The sequence below is a fragment of the Anabas testudineus genome, chromosome 11 (assembly GCF_900324465.2).
Source record: "Anabas testudineus chromosome 11, fAnaTes1.2, whole genome shotgun sequence".
Classification (NCBI taxonomy): domain Eukaryota; kingdom Metazoa; phylum Chordata; class Actinopteri; order Anabantiformes; family Anabantidae; genus Anabas; species Anabas testudineus.
The window spans coordinates 22293625-22314739 of NC_046620.1; the positions used below are offsets into that span (position 1 = coordinate 22293625).

The window sequence follows — 21115 nt, forward strand, 5'->3', positions numbered from 1 at the left end:
ATTTGGTCACTCTTTAAAAGCTAAAATATTATAATCAACAAAATAGTTCCATGTTGAAGGGGTACGCCTGAAATGACTTCCAAACTAAAAGACATGAAAGATATTACATGTAGTTTTAAAAAAAGGAACAAAATCATGAGTACAAATTTTTTGGTTTGGGTTCAGTTAAAGCACTTTACACTCAGGCGACCCCTTTCAAACAGCTCTATTGAAATGAAAAAGGATAAAAAAGAAAACCATCACAATGTTTACATCTTTGGGTATCACTCAGCTTGGCTTTCATAGAAGAACTTTTTTGGATAGGCTGACAAGGGGGAACACGAGCCCTGCGTTTTGCCACCAAATCAGTGTCGTCGAGGTCCCAGTGTAACCTATTTGGCATCTGGAGAGTTACCTTGGCAGCACGTATTGAACATTCTTCTTTTGGCTTTTGTTCACCAGGCCATCAGGTCTTTGTGCAGATCAAACAGGTATCCAGCTAATTTCTACTTGTTTTCTTTGAAAAAGCACTTTTTAGCCACGTCATCTGCACAAATATGTCTTTGGCCATTGGTAATCACATTTTGGAGCAGCACTTCTTGTTTTCTGATATCTTCAAATGTCAGATCAGAAAAGTTGAAGATTTCAAAGATTTAAACCAGAGGTTGTTCAGGCTCATGTAAATCCCTGGTATATTAAGACATAAACCTTGTGGTGGTGTAATCTAGGCTCTGCCGCAGCTCTGCTCTCCATGGTAGTCATCCTGGTGAGCACTCCCTGGACTGGTCTGGTTGGCAGCCTGCACGGTACACTGGCATTGGCACTGGTCAAGGAAATAGTGGCTAGAGGGAAGGAGGTTTTTGGCTGAGGTAGGCTAGCACAAGCAGCATCATCAAGCTAATACTGGCTTGAACTAGGTTTCTCAGACACTCTTGTCAGACTGAGGTAGCTTTCTTTGGGCGTGTATAGCTTTAGAGTGTGAAAGAGGTGAGTATAAAATGCCTGTTCATGTGGTTCTTCTAAATGACTTGAACAATCATAGACATTAAATCCATTAGATGTTCATAAAGGCCGCTATGTTTCTTCCTTTACTTATTGCAGAGGAACTGAAGGCAAAGTCATGAGTTCTGTCACAACAGATTAACTGACATGTCACAGTCAGGTGAGAATATTTGGCTTCATTTGGTTTTCTTCATTTTGAAGACTATAGTGCACATTTTCACATGTTAGATTACCAGGGGAGATCTGAGAAATACAGTATTTTGGTTATAGACCAGAGTCCCACTGGAAAAGTGACATGAATATTTGTGGTGTACACATAAAGAGAATGTGACATGACCTAATCTGGAGTGACAATTCTTCTTGAAGGCTCTTTCTACATGCACATGTGCACATGCAATAAAGGCAATAAACTTTGGTTCGAGGTAGGTGTGGAGCATGGGGGTGGGGTGACAACAGTCAAGGATGACTCCTAGCTCTGTAAGTTTTTTGTCAGGATTTTGTGAAGGCTACTTGTAAACAATTAGCAGCAGGGACTAAAATATGACTGACCTCTATCAAAGGGCACAGGATGGGCTCATTGATAGGGGGCTTGGGCTTTCTAGATGAGTAGCAGGCAATAGGTGATAAGGAGTTTAGGAGGGGTGACCAGTGTTAGCTAGTGCCCGTGCTAGGCAAACCTGATGAGTGCTGCTCAATGATAACCTGGCACTGCGCTGGACAGACCACCTGGTCACAACAGCAGAATAAAAAGAAAAAGAGAGAAGAAGGACATACCATCAGTTTTCATTTAAGGATGGACTGTTTTATGATACTGCAGAAAAGTAGCAGTGAAGTTACACCTGACTGTATTTTTATAAATTGTTGAATGGTCCACACATCAGTGGACGGCCATTTAAAAAGCAGCTACCTGACTGCTGATCTTGGAGATGATGATCCTGGAGGTCTATGTAAAGCAAAGAGCTAAAGAAGTAACTTTGCAAAAGAAAAGCTTCCACGTTGGGGATCTATACCTGCTACCTGGAGACCATTTGAAATTTGCTATTCTGAAGGGTCCGCTAGGACTACAGGCTGAGGCTTAGCATATGTTAAGCCGTTCAGTTCATGCACACAGTGCAGTGTGACTGATCTAGTCCATAGAAAGAGTTTTCCAAGGCCACCTGTCTATCTAAAGTGTACTTAACTTGCTTGTTAAATAAGTCCCTACGCCATGGCTGCTTGAAAATGTAACCAAACTGTGCTTAATAGGAAGTGTTTGATTACATGTGAACAAGCATATTGAGCAGCATATTCTGAGCGACTACCTGAGGCACTGAATCCACTCTGGCACGGCTTGCTCCGTCTTTAAGGTTGCCATTGAGTCCTGGGTTGTCCCTTGGTACAGACCAGCTGTCCTGAGACCCTTTACTACAAAACAGACTACAAACAAGTTCCACTTATGAGTACAGTGTCTGTACATCTTTAAATTAGAATAGATAAAGAACAAGTCACGAAGACTGATCACTGAATTAACCTGGAACAAGTATCTAAATAAGTAAATGTAATATATAGTGCAATTTACTGGATTATAATTTGACAGTAGTTTATGAAAGTATATGTAATGACAAGTACCTGCGACGGTATCCAAACATGAGGAAGAGCACACAGAAGATGATGCAGGCAGTGCCAATGTGGATGCCAATGATGATGCTGCCCAGAGAGGCCTCGCCATCCCTGCACTCACACAGACTGTTGCCTCCTGGAAACAAACACAGCACTAATAAGAATCATGGTCCCAGTCTTGCTCAGTTTTATTGTCTTTATGTTATTGCTCATTACTCAATCCTTTTTTTGACAATTGTAATCTGCTGGTCCTTGTCTGCAAGTTTGTCTGTAGCTATTCTCTCAATCAGCCAGAATCAATCCTGTGCTTTCTGGTTATACTTACCTGTGCTTTGCTCACTAACACCTTCCTCTGCCAGGGACACCAGTCTCTTGGAGCAGTCACTCTCCCCGTTTCCATTGTAGGCCACCAATTTGACTTCATACACTGCTCCAGGTTCTGAAACAGATGGCCCCATATAGAGTCAATGGAATGAAAAACTGCACGTTTGTCCCCTTGGCTTTCTGTGTACAATCTCCTATTAATTGATAATATCAGCTTTAAGATTCTGGTCATTGTGTTCCATGCTGTAAATTTTACCTGACTCAGTCAGTAAGTGGCACTAACTCGGTTTTGCAGAGATGGTCTTTAGCATGTCTTTCTTAAAATGGCAGCTGTATCCCGGGTATATTAGCTAAGACATGATGTGCATGTTGAGCGACTGCAGTTTCACCCAGTGCTGTCAGATGATGAACTTATAAGCTCATTGTCATGCGAGACACTGCTGCTTTAAACGTGATTATGACTGACAGCACTAATGTGTGTTACAGTGCTCACAGTGACTGTGTGTGTGAGAGCAGCTGTCTGACATAGTTTTAGAAGAGTCATTCATTCATGTGTGTCTGGAACAACAAGGAACAACTTAATTTACTCACACATGCTGGGACAACTATTTCAGACACCACGAAACAGCCAGAGTCATTGTTAAAAAGGATTAAAGTCAGTGTGTGTGCAGGTTGGTTCACAGTGTGCTCCATACTGTATTGTCCTGATGCACACACATACCACCTGACCCCAACTTCCCCAACCACAACTCACCCAGTTTAGAGACAGTATGGGCATTTGTATGACAGGACAGCTGGACGGGCCCCTGGAAATCACCGTGGGGGACCTTGCGGTAGGACAGTCTGAAGCCCTCAGCCTTTCCTGCCTTGCTGGGGAGCTCCCACAGCACCTGCATGGCACTGGAGTTCACCACCTTGGTGAAGAAGGTTGGGGCGGTGGGCACTGGATGAAGAGTAGAGGACAGAAAAAAAAAGAGAGAGTTGAGCTGACCGACTGGACTCCTACATGTGATGAGAAGTTGCTCATTTGGGTTTTGGCTACTGCTACAAATTCTATTTTCTCTGTGGTTACATCGTGTGCATTTTACCCTTCACATGGAACTCCTTTTGTTAATAAAATATCTTACACGACTTAATCACTTATTCATCTCTGTTACAAATCTGACATTCTTTAATGCATAACAACTGAGTGTTTCCTAGACTGATATAAGCTGCAGAAGAGTTGACACATCATTACTTACAACAGCACTTACTGTTATTTGGGTCAAATAAAATATAAAGCATTTGATGGACAAGTAACCAACTTCAGATACACTACAGAAACCATATCTGTGTACACACTGTAGCCTTGATGAGATGTACATTTACTACTAGTTTGAACATTATATGAATTATAATCATTCTAATGGTTCCTAGTTGTTGTTATCATTCCTCCTGTTTGTAAAGCCATCCCCTTTGTCACTTCATGTACTGCACCATTTTATGTTGTTTTTACATTAAGTTAGGTACTTGCACTTTTACTTTGTGGGACCTCTGATTATATTATAATTATTTATTATACAAAATCTCCCAGTAGATCAGAAGGGAACTGCCTAGTTTGGTCAGTGTGTTCTTACCGCCCCCTAGTGTCGTAGCCACTACAGTGCGGGACTGCTGGCTGGCCCCCAGAGGAGAGTAGGCCTTCAGGTAGAGGGAGTAGGTGGTGGCTGGTTCCAGGTTGGTCACATCATGCTGAAAGGTGCCTTTACTGATGGCTTCCTGCAGCTCCAGAGTGTCAGGCTCTGAATCACACACAGTTGTTTAGATTTTAGTTAGTTAGTGCAAATAAACAATTTTTCATTTGAAGTAAAGACCTTTCCACAGTACACCCTGGCTGTGTGTCTTAATGCTCACCTCCCATCTTGCGGATGTGCAGGACGTATCCAATGATGCTGTCAGTGATGTCAGCAGGTGGCTGGCTCCATGTGATCTGCAGGGCGTTGGTGGACAGGGCGTTGGCTGCAAGTCCCTCGGGGGTGGCAGGCAAATCTTTAGGATGGGCCACAGCCAGACGGGCACTGGCCTGGTTGGTGCCGGCACTGTTCTCTGCAATGCACTGGTATATGGCCTCATCCTCTGAGCTGATGCGGGTCAGAGCCAGAGTGCTGCACAACAACAACAACAACAACAGCTGCATCAGTTCTCTGCTTCCACAGACCACAATAGCTGGTCACACACACATTACATGACATCTGACTCTTCAACCATTTGACTGTTCATTTCTTCTTTCTTTTAAAAGAAGCACTTGTTACACCCTCGTTTTCTCATACATTTACATTTAGTAATTTAGCAGAAGCTTTTATCCAAAGCGACTTACAAGTAGGGAACAATGGTAGGCAGGGTAAGCGTGAGGAGGTGTTGCCTAAGAGAGTGATGTTACCACTACACTAACCAGCTGCATGCTCTGACACCTCGATCATGGCGACATTCAGCTTTTTCATAAGTCTTGTTTTCTTTCACTTTATATATATTTAAACATCAGTAAGAAGCAGAGATGACTTTTCACAACTGATGCCTGCAACAAAATGGCACTGTAACTCATAGGGCGCATGATGAAGTTTCATCCAGATTTGTGAGTATGTGAAAAAGCTGAATGTTGCCATGATCGAGGTGTCAGAGCACGCAGTTCATCATAGCTTGCTGCATATGGAACCATGTAGCTGCAGACTGTTCAGACCGCCCAATGCTGACACCTGTCTACCACATAGTGTGGCTCATCAGTAGATGCACTATAACCCAACATAAATGAAAGCCATGCTTTTGTATTTTAATCTATTAAATCTATTTTTATTACCTTTATTTTTTCAGTGATTACTATAATTGTTACCCATTTTAAAAAACAAACAAACAGAATCCTTTAACAACACAGAAAACCTATGTCAAGATAATATTTCAGCATACATAAACTGGCTGCATGTTGCAAGCTAAAATATAATGAAGCTTTCTCGTGTGATTTGCTGTCTGCACTCAATGTACACTCACTAGAAACACATTTAATGCAAAAAGTAGGAGAAACTGAAAAGTCCTCTGGAAGGTGTTACACTAGTGCACTGACACTAGTACAAAACAGACATATATTACATTATTATATGTAAATGACCCTTATTATTAATTCATTAGTGACAAACTAATGACTGTTAGCTTGTGACGGCTTGTAAGACCAATTCATTTATAAAAAACTACAAGAAATTAGAATAAGACAAGACAAACATGTTAATGAAATGGCACTATTTAGCGTTCCATTAGATGGATTTCAGCTATGACATTAAGAGAATATGCTCCTGACTCTCAGTGCAGTGCTGCCAGCATATGTTATAAATTTTAAATGCAGGGCTGGCAAATGATGTGTTTGCTGTGTTCTCACAGGTCATTTGCACAGACAGGGCTTTTCAAGCCAAAGCACTTACAATCAGATAAACCTCTCACATGCATCTGTGTCCCTCTCTATTTATTTGGTGCTTGTTTTTGTTTTTAAGTATATCAAGTGAAAAAATGAATGCACTGACATCAAAGAACATCAGTGTGATCCTCAAACCTGTTGTTGTTGGTCAGCTTGACGTTGTGTCCAGGTATCAGGACCTTGCCATTTTTCAGCCAGATGAGGTGAGGCTCAGGGACGCCCTGGGCCACACAGGTGAACACAGCACTGCCTCCTGCTGGTTTGGACACAGACTGTGGCCACTGCAGGAACTCAGGAGGAGCTGGAAAAGAGCAGGAAGGGAGAAGGGGCAAGATACAGACAACAGCAACAGTTACAATTCAAAAGTAAAGTACATAACAAAGTCATGTTCCACATACTGTAAGTATTTAATCATTTCACAGAGGCCTGGAGGAAACGTCAGCAAACAAAACTATACTGCACTTTACCATAAGTACCAAGGTATTTTAAAATATATACTCTACTATACTGTACTGTATATTCTTGGAAACCAGCTCTAGAGCTGCAGACCATCAGTCTTGTTTGTCATATACTGCAGAAAGAACTCTCATTTAGAAACAATGAATATCTGAAATCTGAAGACAGCACTCAGGTCCCTTTTCAACACAAACACTCTAGCCAACCTCAGCTCGAACTTCAGCTCAGACACATGCACATGCAGGGTTGGCACAACAGATATGCGTATGTATAAACACTGGCGTATCGGCTTTTTAAGCCGTAAAGCCTGTCCCTACTTCAGCCCACGCTCAGAATCTCATTGATCCATTGACCTCAACATTCATTGTGACCTCACACCCCCAAACCAGCCACCTCAGAGCTGAGGGTGTCACCAAGATGACCATTTCAATAAGGGCAGACTCATCATCAGAACACTTTAAATAAAACCAAACGGCAATATAGGGCTGCCTGCAGGTGTACACGGTTGTTTTATTTCATCATCACAGGGATACCTTAACACATGGATCGGTAAAGTAAACCTAACCTTAATCCTAACTGATGCAGTGAGCAGCTTCTCATCAATAATGTGTGCTGCAGTCAAAGTTAAAGTTGGTCCACCAAAACCTTAGAGTGTGACTTTTTTTTGAACGGGCAGTGTATCTGGTTTGGGGCTTGTTCCATTTTATGTATTCAATCTGCTTGTTTATCACTAGAAAAACCAACTAAACCACAGTTACGTTCTATCAGTGAGAACTGCATTGTAAAATCATAAAAGAGAGAGCGTTGCTATGGTAATGCATGATACATGTGATTTATAACAGTGAAATGTGCAAACAAGCCAATATGACTTTTAATAAAAACATTTTAAAAAAGGTTTCCTTTACTGACACTGTTAGGAGACGCATCTGCTTAGACTCTTTCACTCTCTCCCTTTGTGTGTGCTTGTGTGATCGGGCCAGGGGTCCTTATATCTCAGGGGAGATAGCTGTCCACCCCTACATCTGTTCAGCTGTTCCACCACCATGATGTGTCAGGCATCCTCAGCTGATCGAACCATACTCTGTATTGATCAGTGATTCTGTTGACCTTGAGTTTCACCTGAACTCATATGTCTTATTGCCTTTAGTTTCTTTTGTTTGCTGCCTGTCTGAGGGGTGGGGGTTCACATAACCAGCAACTGATCACTAATGAGTCTAACTACATTTGCACACAAGCTCAGAAAAAACAACACTTAGCTGGGACTAATAAGTCCTGTAGCCAAGGACAAAAATCCCACATGCAAAATGTTACTGAAGTAGTACAAGTAAAAAAGTATGAGCATTAGACATATTCGAATCAAATAAAGTACTTTGAGGGAAAACTACTTTCTAAATATTAGTACACTTAAAACTGCCTTTTGTAGAAAACTGGTTTGGTGCCTAAACATCAACTATCAATTAGACCCTGCAGTAAGGGACATTATGTGTACATCATCTATGTGTTTGTCTGCACAATTGGAAAAGAAGTGACCTATTTGGTGATATTTTACCTCCTCAGTGTGGGAAAGATTTGGGGGCTGACATTTGTATAAAATGTGAAAAGTGAAATGAAGGCCTCTGTGGAATCTGCATGATAAAAGATCTGCAGCTCATCTCATCCGTGGACAAACGTGGACAAAACTGGAAGGACGGAGGAGCATTGGGCCTATTGTATGCACCATTCTCCAAAATGGCTGGCCATCCTTTGTGTCTCTCTCCACATGGTGACACCATGGATGCCATCCATCTTCCAGCCCCAATTAAGCCTGAGACCACACCTCCTTTGCCCTTCTTGTCCAGAGTCCACCACCTCCTGTTATACCAGAGACCACCTCCTCCTTCCTCCACTCTCATCCAACTATTAACAGATATATGTCCCTGCAATACTCCTGTCGAGGTCAGGGGTCGGAGGTCAGAGGTTGCAGGTCATTCTTTACTCCCCCTTTCCTTCCCCTTGCACCCTGCATTGACTGTGTAGACACTCTACACTAGTTGTATCCCTGTGTCTCTTTGTCCCTTCATTATGACCATGACTATGGAGACACACTGAAAGTTCAGATGTCTGCAAATCTTCTCACTATGAACACAGACAGCAGACAATCTCACTCAAACCCTGTGAACTTGACATAAGCAGGATGAGGAAAACTTTCAACTTCACTGTTCATCTTCTCTTCACATCACATGTAACCCTAAAGCTGCAGCACATTTATAATGTATTGGAAAAGTTGGCTGTTACAGAACAGTGTTCTCATTGCCCAAGTGTAAGAATGTTTTAAAAGTCTCAAACACACTGTGGCAACTTTAAGCACTGAACTTCACAGTTTACAGCAGTCAACACAGACCTTCACTGTTTCCTCACTGCAATTGGTCCACACATAATTTTTCATTAGTTTCCCTAAACATTCAAAATCATGATTTCACAAGACCAAAACAGCACATTTCTGATCCCAATTTGTGGCCATACTGCATCAGCATCACAATAATATTCTAAGGCAGAATGTTTTTTTCCCCATATAGCCTTTCAGACAGTATAACATACAATATCACATCACATGAGGTGACACAGATAATATGCAATATAAACAGAATGTGATCCAAGTCAGTACAGGAATCAGTAAAGATTCATTTCATCTTATTATAACTAACTTAACTTATAGAGGCTCCTATTCTCAGTTTTGATATTGCTCCACTGCATAATATAAACATTTAAACACATTGTGGCCGAAACATAAACCTTTGTTGTTCCTTTGCAATCTCAAAAAGACACCAAACTGATCAATAAACTAATGAATATATTAGAGATCAACTGTTTTCCCCCAACCTACACCAGAGGCACTGCCAATCAGGTGTGGGAAAGTGACAGAAGGACGTATTGATTGATCCGGTCAAAGAGTCAGAAAAAACATGAACGGAGGATTGGAGGGATAAAAGCTATCGCTGAATTATATGAATATAGATTAATGTCAGTGAGATGACAAGAAATCTAATAAAAGCATTTTCAGTTCTTTTGCGTTAGATTACAAATGTTGTGGATTGGCATAAATATATAGTATAGATAATAAATCTAGAAGATAAACGATGCACTATTGTGTCCACTTGTTGTAAATGTACATTATGTAATTTTATTACAGCACCCTAATCCTAAAATATCCTCTCAGCTATTGCATCAATTAATTATTATAAATCTTGTAAACTGAACAACATATTGGCAGAATTTTAGCATAGCAGTTGCAGTAGCTGGTAATCTTCACAACTTTGTACAGTATATTACTTAAAACAGAATAGTTTAATCTTCAGCACACTGAATGTCATATTTTATAAGTTGATTTGAGTAAAATCTTTGTCCTTGAAGTAACTAAGAACTATATCTGTCAATAAATGTAATGGAGTAAAATGCATGTCTCATAAAATATTTCAAAGCTATGTAACGCATTGTAGTGACTACATGCAGTTTTATGGATGGAAAGAACATTTACTTAGTAAATATAATATTTAGCAAATAATATACTGTTAAAATAAACAGTGTACTTCGTCCTCTGCTGCACAGTAGTAGAGCTAGTGGTTTCTTTAATGCTTAGCATCTTATGTTTTTATGTCATGTCTTTCATTAGTATACCTCATTAGAGAAACCACACTTTACTTCATTAAAACTGAACAATTAACGCTATTAACAATACCTGAGCTGGCCTGGCTGGGGCGACAATTAAAACACAGCTAATGACAGTGAGAGATATATAAATGTATGGACATCTGTGGGGTGATGAATGAGCCTGCGTCCTAGAGCGCCTTCCACCCACCATCATCCCACCCACAAATGGTGTCACCAAACACCATACAGCTGGCTCCAGCTCCCAGCTTGCACCCTCCACTACGCAGCCTGGGGCAAAGGTGAGAAGAAAGGGCGGAGCTTTGTTATTGTCCCTTTCCTTTCCTTGCTAGAGCAGATGTATCTGTGGTGTGAACAGGATACTACAGAATAAAATCACAATTCTGAACGGTGGTTCAATTCTCGGCTCCTTCTGTCACATGCCAAAGTGTCCTTGGGCAAGATACCGAACCTCAAGTTGACCCCGGTCAGGAGAACTGCAGGCAGCTCTGCCATTGGTGTGTGAGTGTGTGAGAATGGGTGAATGAGAAGCAGTGTAAATAGCTAAGTCAAGCAAGCTAATCAGTAAATCACAGTCAAATCTAGTACTGAAAAAAAAACAACAATATTTATTTGCCTCACTATTAATAAAGTGAATAAGAATTTGTCCAGCAGAAATTGTATTTATGTCTGCATATGTACAGAGGATACTGGGTTCATAACCACCTCAGTTGGAAATGCTGGTTATGACCCAGTCTCTACTGTACACTAGAGAGTGGTATGTATACCAATCAGATTGATGCGAAGAAGTGTTCAATACTAACTAGGCACTAACTGTGTCTACTTCCTGTACTCACCTTGTACCACAAGTCGTCCTAGTGCCGTACGCCTCATTCTGGTGCCCGGCCTATTGGCAGCACATACATACACACCAGAGTGCTGCAAGGAAACATCTGAGATCATCAGATTTCCTGTCCCCAGAACCTGGATACCTTCCACCCCAATGGAGCGTCCATCTGACCAATACACAGAGACAGTTTGTGAAGTCAAACTTAAATTAAAACACACTGCAATGGTATTAAATAACCTTTTTACAATCTTATAAAATTTGAAATAATCTCCAACTGGTACCAAGCCTGCTCCAGGAAACAATGGGCCTTGGGTTCCCCGTGGCAATGCACTCCAAAATGGCTGTCTGATGGACAGTAATGGTCAGGTTCTGGGGTCCAGACAAGATGACTGGCTCCTTGTAGGTTCTGGGAGCTGCACCTGTGAGGATGAAAAACATATACAGTAGACTATATGGATATACAATTGAGATGACAAAATAGCCTGACAATGGTGGCAGATGGTGCTGATCACATCAGTGACTTGTACAACACGCATAGTTTAGATTCATGCCGGTGTCCAGGCCTTATTTTACAGGAAACAAGCTAGTGTCAGTTTTAGTGTTTCAGTTTTAGCGATTAATTTAAATCTTTGAAAGGATTATTCTCAGTATTTACTTCATCATTGACAAGAGAGCTGTACAGTAAATATCTGAACCAAGCTATTTTCCTTTTTGAAGTTATAAGCCTGCATTTTAAGATAAAACCACACGCTGTTTAAGGAGTACGACTCGCACTGTGATGGCAAAAATGACTGCAGTCATTCAATTCAACCACATTTAATATGTCTTCACAGTTATCATGCACAGGTTTGAGTAATGTAGCCAGAGCCAGATGCAACAGAAGCAATAACCCTTTTCAATATGTTTTCACCCACCTGTGATATTGAGCACAGCTTCATGACTATAGCGAGTGTTGGCTGGGTTAGTGGCAACGCATCGATAAATCCCAGCATCTGTCCGCCTCGCACCTGTCACCTGGAGAATACCCATTGGTAGGAGAGTGTACCTAGACAGGGATGGGATTGTTATGTCCATTACGAGCAAATGTTCACTGTGATGTGCAAATACTCGCCATTGGATTTTCATGATATGTCAGAATTGTTTTATGGACGTATCAACGCTTTCAAATCTGAAACCTGTAGTGTAGTGTAGTGAAATGCAGTGTGTGTGTGTGTGTGCCGTTACCTGTTGTCGGTGGTGTTGAGTGGTACTCTGTCTCTCTCCCAGGTAATGTTGGCCTCAGGAATTCCACTGATCTGACACTGGAAACGAGCAACACCTCCCTCATTCACAGACATGGACACTGGGTGTGTGTGGAACTTCGGAAGAGCTGAGGAGAAAACCATAAAAAAACTTGGATTGGAAAAGGCTTGTACTAGACATGGACATTGTGCATGGATGGGACACAAAGATCAGTTACTTATCTACTTAACTTGACCCTAGCATTATAGTGATACCATTAGGGTAATCTCAGATTGGGCTTGATTCCAGATTTATATGTGGAAATGTGTCTCTTGTGAGTCCTTTAATTTTATGGAAATGAAAAGCACATCATTGGAATATATATTGGGATTGGCATAGATTGCCAAGCTGTTTTCCAAAATAGAAAGAAAACAGATCCGTATCTAATCCACTGCTCATTAAGCAATCTGTGCTATTTCTTCTTTCTACCAAGTTTGCCCCAGGAGGCTCAGTAAGTTACAGGATTAAGTTATCCCCAGCTGTGGTCACCTCCAGTAGGGGTACCCTTCCTCTGCCTTGTACCTTGTACTCTAGTAACTCACTTTGGATAAAAGTGTCTGCCAAATGACTAAATGTAAATGTAATGTAATGTTCTTGTGTCTTACACGTGTGTTCAGCATGTACAGTGATGGCCACACAGTAATGTAATTCAGGAGTTTTTCCATGATCAGAGAGTATGTTATAGTGAAGTGTTTGGATCTGGATCTGCCTGTTCCACTTCTGTTGCAAGGTGTTCCCCCACATAAAGCATAATTTAAAAAATACTGTGGGGTGTTTTGGCAGAGAAAAGGCAACAAGACTTGACTATGATTCTTATTTGTACTATCTGTGCAGGTTTAGTTATTTTGAAATGCATAGAAGTGCAGAAATGGAGTGTTTGGCCTTTACATCTGAATTTCAGGAGGCTTGTGTTTTGGGGGACTCATAACCTCATTATTTCTAAAAATGAATGGGAACCAAATACTTGGGTAGAACTATGGACAAAAAATGCATTACAACTGAGATTTTGTTCATGTGATTATGAGTTCAGGATGACCTGATGTAACTGACAACATGTGGCAATATCAAAATTGATCTCTCATTTACTTCATTACTGTATTGTCAAATACTTACATGCCAGCTGCACTCTGGCTTTGCGGCTGACCAGCATGCCATATCGATTTTGGGCAGCACATTCGTATTCGCCTGTATCTGCATCGCTCCCCTCTTTGCGTTTCTGGAAGCTCTGGATGAATAATGTTCCATTTACCAGTACCTGAATCCGTGGACTGGTGGGTAAAGGCACCCCATTTTTGCGCCACGTGACCATGATCGGTTCCTCACCCTGCACCTGACAGTCCAGCATAAGCGGGTGATCCCTAACCGCAATCACATCACTGGGCTCCTGCAGGAACGCGAGTTCAGAGGCCAGGCAGCCACCTGCAGACAGCAGAAGGAGAAAGAGCAGTTATCAGACAGAGAAAGACTGTATGGTTCCTCAGCTGCTGTTTGAAAAACCATTTTGGTCAAAATATTAAGAATGGGTTTGTGTTTGCGTTCTTTGACTTTAAAGCTTTGCTTGACCTCAGACTGAACTCAGTGTGAATTGTAAAAATGGCCAGATTAAGTTGTTAGACAGAAAAATAGTTCTGTTCCTGAAGAAAACCTGAGGTCAAGCTAAAATTTGATTGTCCAGAGACCTGTGCTAATACCAAGTTGGCATCTGAATTCACACACACGCCAAAGTGTTTTTGGGCAAGATACTGAACCACAAGTTGCCTCCGGTGAGTCAGGTCAGCTGCATAGCAGCTCTGCCATCGGTGTGTGCTTGTGTGGGCGAATGGATAAATGAGATGCAGTGTAAAGTGCTTTGAGTACCAGTTAGGTAGAAAAGTGCTATATAAGTGCAGAACATTTACCATTTTACCTATTTTTCATCTGAAACCAGTAAACATCCCTTGATTCCAGGGACAATAGCACAGGGAGGCATCTCTGTCAAACTACCACAAACAACTCACTCGGCAGCAGAAAAAGCATCACAACCTTATTTGAGTGATGATGAATTTGGTTTTGCAGCCTATATTGCATTGTATTGCTGAAAATTATCCACAATGGAGGCTGAATGCCAGCGAGCCATCCAGCCAAGAAGGGGAACAACAATACCCAAACTGGGGAAGAAAACACTGGTGAGGGTTGCTAGGGTCAAGTTTAGAGACCTACCATTGAAGCACGGGCCATTTGTGACAATAGTGTTGTGACTATGCTTATTTGCACCCAACCCCCAGTAACCTCTGTAAAAACTCCTGTCAGCCACCATGCACCCAAGGGCACCATCTGCCCCTTCTTATGCATCCCTTCCACCCCTCCCATTTCTTCCCGTCCTTTCAAGGCCACCTCTGAGGTGACTTTCCCATGCTACGAGATCTCTCTTCCTCACCCATGTCCCCTCTTCTCCATGACCTTGGTGACACTCCCAGGCTTCCCCATTTTCCTTCAGTCCTTTTTGATGTTAATGTCCTCATATGAAAAGAGACTTCAACCCTTGAATTAGTTACTTTCCTTCCCAGCTGTGAAGCAGTAGCAATCGCACTTGCACTTGAACCTACACAATGCCTTATCGTCTGTGTCACCATGGAGTCTCGCATCTGTTCAGCCAAATGTACCCTTTCCCTCACCTCTGCCATGAGCTGTACAACATTTATTGTTGTCCAGCCACCATCAAGCATACATCCCACAACTGAACTTGGCTTTGAATTGGCTTCAGCATCTTATGTGTTTCTGTTCCCAGTGGGTCAATTCAACACTCATGACCAGCTGATGCTATCTGCCATCACTCTCAGTAAAATTCATTTCTCTTTTTTTTTTATTGAAAATAAAAAGCAAACATATTTTATTGCTTTCTCTCAGTGGCAATTGGCTATGCAGATACCAGGGTTACAAGGGAAATATACTAAACAGTGTCAAAGGCTGCCAACACATCTTTATATGATATATGTTTATATATCTATGATCCACAGTTACAGAGGCACTGATTACACGTTACTATTGTTTTTTAAAATATACGTTTTTAAAGTAGTAAGCCCCACACATGCAGTAAATTCACTGCACAGGGTGGCTGGAGAAATAGACATCTCTAAACAAAAAAACTATCTCCATGGACAGAGACCTCTTAAATTCCACTAGAGTTGAGTGATTAAAAAAGTATCTTTAAAATTTGTTTTTGGGTCCTCACCTGGTGTTACCTACAGTAAATGGCGTGGAGTAAGGTATGACAGAATTGCACATGCGCACATGCATTAAAGTCACTTGGATATGTTAATTGATAAAATTGCTTTGAGGCCAACAAATTAAACCTGACCACTTACAGAACACAGCCATGCAGCTTAACCACAGAACTCTAAGAACAGCTTTACTGATGAGTCATATCAGGAAATGAGCATCTGCTTTCTCTCTAATATCACATCTCCCACTCAGCAGATGCAGTCTGCAGAGAGGATTGTGGGTCTCATGGTCAGCTGTGTCTGGACAGGCTGATACAGTTCCTCAACCCCCATGAGCCTACCATCCCTTAGGCCTGGTAATGAAATTCAGGGCTCCCAAGGGGGTAAGAGGGGTTTGCTTTGCATTCTGTGACCATGGTTATCGAACACATGGTGTTACAAGCTGTGAAGCCTGTGAGGCCAGTGTTGATCGGTGCTGATGCAGGTGAACATATGATACACACGGTTATATCATAGCAGGAAAAGTAGTATTTATAAAATACTATACAACTTGATGATCAACACAAAGTCTATAGCTGTTAAAGGACTGACAACGATGGTATGATATGATAATACAAAATACAGTGTTTATCGATCCCTGGTGTGAAAGCTACCCAGCAGTATTTCAAATAATTTATATGATATTTTTTCTAATTTTAGACATCCTATAAGGTGTTAAAATATGACGAATGGCATGAACTGCAACATTAAAGCAATTATGACATTAATGTATCTGTAATTATAATCCAATAATACCATATTCACTGATGTGTATAAGGAGTACTATTACTTTCAGTACTTTAAATATTTTTGGAGCTAATACTTTTGTGCTTTTCATTAAGTAACATTTTGAATGCAGGACGAGAGAACTTTAGGCAATGTTACTGCATGTAACTGAAAGTAAGTGGGTAGGCAGGTAATGAAACATCCAGTGTAGCAGGGAGTTTGTTCATATTTTTTAATAGTCATACTAATTTCTTTGTGTCCAGACAATATAATAACAAATTTTACTCATCTATTAAAAATCAGGTCAGTACTGCTGCAATGTTTGCTTGAAGCAAAAATCCAAAAACTTGTCAAGAGGAGCTACTGGAGCTACTAGTTTGTTATCAATTCAATAGGGAAACCAAAAAACTCTAATGCAGTCCTGCAATTACTTCAGAATTTAAGTTTATCATGCAACTTTTTGGTCAGAGATAGCAGTAGCATTCTTTGGTTATGTTTAGGGCAATATAGGAATGTGTTTTAGTACAGGACACTATACAGTACTTTTAAACGTTTGGGGTCACTCCTTTTCTTTATTATGCTTTTGGATCAATAAACTTATTAGAAACACAACATGGAATTGGAATAAAGTGCTAATGTTTGCTAATGATGTGCCTCTGTACATCTAGGTAGATATTCCATTAAAATAGTCACGTCAAAATCTGATTTTCTTTTGGAATTAAGGTGGTTTCTTAAGCGATTGTGAACAGAAATGTAATAGTACAGCTTCAACAAAAACTGATTAGGCTTGTCATCATAGGAGGTTAGTACTATACATAGAGCCTACTGATTTCATTGAAGAGCTAAAGTTGCATTAGCTGTAGAGCTATAACGGTTTTTAAGCCAAACCTGAGAAACTGACATAAGCATAGTCTCTGAATCAAGTTAGATGACAGTGTCAACACTAAAGGATGCTAAACAACAACCTTTAAGGCATTTGCACACTGGCTCCATTAAACATACTTGTACCAGGCAGGTTTCAAATGAGCTGAACCTGCATGGGGTGTGATTAAGTGCATAACATTAGCAACTGGAGTGTTTTCAACACACGGGGTAGAACTATAATGAGATTTTTTGAAAGGAGGGGGTTGTCCAGCAACCCCCCACTCTAGCACCCTGTGCTTGTAACCCTGAACCCCTCAGGGGTCATGGGAGAGTCAGAGGTGAGGGGGATGGATGCGTAGATGAGGATGGGGAGGCAGCTTGTGTCCAGCCTGAGCTCTCTCCCAGACTTCCACTGCTATTGTTTAACGGGACCACTGCCCCTGAACTTCACTGATTTCTGTCCACCCCCCCCCAAAAAATAGGGCCAGAGACAGAGAAGGGGGGGTCCTGATCACCATATACAAATCCTTTCATCATTGTCTTTTCCTTTAACCTCTCTCTTCTCCATCTGTGTTTAAAAGGCAGTTTTAGCGGGCTGCATGGATTTGAGCTGTGCATAACAACTGGAATAAAATTGAGAAACATTTCTGGTTAACTATGCAGTTTAAACAATGAATGTGCAGTTGAAGGTCTGGGCAGGCATTAAAACCATTACCTCAGGGCTTCCTCTTTTGTTCACCTAATGGGAGTAAAACTTCCATAGCTTAGACATGGTGAGTTAAGTCAAATGCCAAGTTCAATGTCTCAACACTGTTTTGAGTGTTTCCCATGAAATGCAATGAGATAAAAACATGCTTCTGTCTAAAAAGTGACAGGCAGAGTTTTAAGATCATCTCATGCAAGAAAAACCTCAACAAGTGAACAAAGCTTGTGTCTTCCAACATCAAGACTTAAAGTTTGCTGGACTTTAGTTTCAAGGCCTTTGCGACTCAGGATTAAAATACTAAGGTACTAAGGAGCATTTATTAAGCATTGTTGCTTATTTTTCCTATGAGCTGTTCACAGGCAATTATAAATAAAGATGATCAGCTCAGAATGGTCAAATAAAGGCAAATCGGAACTTGAAATGGCACAAGACATGAAAGAGTTTGATCAGCTGTGCGACTAAACTGTGAGGGAAGAGTTTGTGTAGAAGGGACGACTGCAACAGGTAATGAACCTAAACTTACTGAAGTGTCAGGGGTGGCTGGAATTGCCAGCCACCCAGCAACACACTATTTTTTCAATAGTGTGTTGCCTTTGTCTGAAAATACTGATTTAAAAAAATCTGAAATAAAGAACAGGTTCCGCAGCCATGTGGATCAATAAGCAATTATGATAATGTGATAGACAGGAGGCCTCTTTGTTTCAGTTCACAGAGTGGGTGTAACAACCTATGTTAGGGAATTAGAATTAAAGCACACAAAACACAAAGCTCATAAGGTGATGAAGTGAGCAGCCAGGTGATCCTCTAAATCTGACAGGTGAGAGTGGCATCAATGTGCAAGATCAGTGCTACAACCGCTACGAAAACAAGGTCTGCATGCTCTACTTATGCCTTCTCTTAATCCTGGCTACTGTAAAATGTGGGAGACAAAATCAGTGGTCCTGGATCTACACAAATGTATTCACGAGTCTGTCTGAAGCTGATATGAGATTTCAGCAGTTAAGTGAAACACATCAAGTATCCTCCAGCGTAAGTCTTTTTGTGAACGAGTTAGGGATCACAGCATGAAAAGAGTTTCACAGCTGCACCTGACTATAGAGAAATGTGACGTTGTCTTTTAATATGCCAACTGAGTGACTGGAGCCAAAATCATATTTATGGACATTTGTAAAACTTTCAAAAGCTGACTATGAATCTGAATATCATGCTCTTCATCAGCAGCAGCAACATGTTCTACACTCTGAGCTACCTCTTACAACCACAGCGATTCCTTCTGAGCAATCAGAAGATCAGCTCATAATGGAGCAGAGGGATGTAATATAGACATCTGCTCCCCAAACTAGAATCATGGGAAGCACTGTGAAGTTGTCCTGTAAATAGCAGTGAAGATATACCTTCAATTCTATATATTAACAAAACATGATAATATAATATATTAAATAAACTTTCATCACAGTTCATAAAGCAATGTGTGCTTGTTGATCCTTCTTATAGTCTAATGCCGGATCAGGGCCCTCTACACCAGTCTCATAATTGTAATTTTACATGGTTTAAATGTTGTTAGTATTAGCCTAAAGTCTCCATAGATTGAGATGTTCGTCTACTTTCTGTCACACTGCAGGAAACACTAGTCGCCACAGGCCTTTTGAGTCCCTGCTGCAGATTAAACCAGGGGATGTTTCTGTTGACCTACTCCATCGTGGAGCCTGAATGTGGAGCCCTGATGGGTGGGTGGTTGTCGGGGACACGGTCATGGGCAGCTGTCGGGGGGATTACCCTATACCCACATATCTTTAATAAGGTCTCAATCTGAGCACAGACTGGGGGCAGTGTTATGGAGATGAGGGTGTGAGGGTCAGGTCACCCAAGACCAAGGGGTTGGGGAGGGGACCTATTGTGTCCATGGTATCCCCCTCCACAAACTGCTTCGTTGACAAGGACAACCCGGACCCCTACCCCCTCCTAAAGTTCAGAGGTCACTGACTCTAACCTCTTACTAGGGTCTGTGTGGAGCTAAACACAGAGCCTCCTACAACGTCTGAGCTGCTCCCCCTTCTCAAGCACAGCTGGTCTGTTGTCTCTCTTGTTGCCACTTACAACATCCTATGTGATGGTCATGCAAAAAACACTGGAAAAGTCACATAACATCAATCCTTAACAGAGAATTTCTTCTCAGGAAGCTCACAAAATGTGGCTGAAAGCTGGGTTAAGACCTAGTGGATGTGAAGCAGCATCACCACAGCTCTTGTTAGGGTTCATGCTGTGTTCCATATATCTGGTCATTTACTAAAAAGGGCACTTGCATTTGAATACTGTGATTTGAATAGTGTGCATATTTGTGCAGAACGTCAGGAAAAGATAAAATTAAGACAGAACTGGTTTTACATAGTGACAGGTCCTAGGTGGAAGAACTGAATCTTCAACAAGGAAACAGTTGAGATAAATAACATGGATTTCAGCATATTAACTGAATGATTAACAAAGATTTGAGTTCCAGTTTTCTGTCAAAGCATCAGCAGAGCAATAAGCTCTGCAGCAGCATCCTCTGCCCTATGGACTGTTTCACTTTCCAGCAGCTGAAACTGAGATACAGAACTGAATTTAAAAGACTAAAATAAGTCTATACTTACTTAGACAGAAGACAGCTGCCAGGCAGGTGAGAAAGATTCTTGGTTTCATTTTGGTTTTCTTCACTCCAGCCTCCTTGATGTCAAAGCTTCTTATCCTCAGATCACTCGAAAAATAAACAGATGAAAAAAAAGTAATCCAAATGGAACAGTGCTTTATTCTGTTGCCCTCTTACTATGTTTCTTCTTTGGTGATAAAGCTAAATGTTGTTTTCCTTTTTCTTAAATCATTGCTATTCTTTAGATTTCCTGGTCCAGAGTTTGGCCCAAGGAAGGCTGCTGGTCATGTCCAAAGCTAATCTGAGAATAGAGTGAGGAAGACACCTCAGCATGGCCAGAGCTCATTAGTTATTCAGCTTCATTGTTATCAGTGAATGGACACTGATTTAGTGGCTTTCA

The 21115-nt window shown here is 41.2% G+C and overlaps 1 protein-coding gene across 1 annotated transcript; it reads right to left on the minus strand.

Moving 5' to 3' along the window:
• Window positions 1-1632: 1632 nt before the first annotated feature.
• si:ch211-57n23.4 (immunoglobulin superfamily DCC subclass member 3) lies at window positions 1633-20768 on the minus strand. The gene is made up of 14 exons (XM_026348118.1): window positions 20720-20768; window positions 13668-13973; window positions 12498-12642; window positions 12188-12318; window positions 11555-11692; window positions 11281-11439; window positions 6479-6644; window positions 4798-5048; window positions 4521-4685; window positions 3659-3847; window positions 2906-3019; window positions 2590-2713; window positions 2283-2397; window positions 1633-1707 (listed from the first exon to the last, which is right to left on the minus strand). The coding sequence occupies exons 1-14, from the start codon at window positions 20766-20768 to the stop codon at window positions 1633-1635; spliced, it is 2127 nt and encodes a 708-aa protein (XP_026203903.1).
• Window positions 20769-21115: the final 347 nt, after the last annotated feature.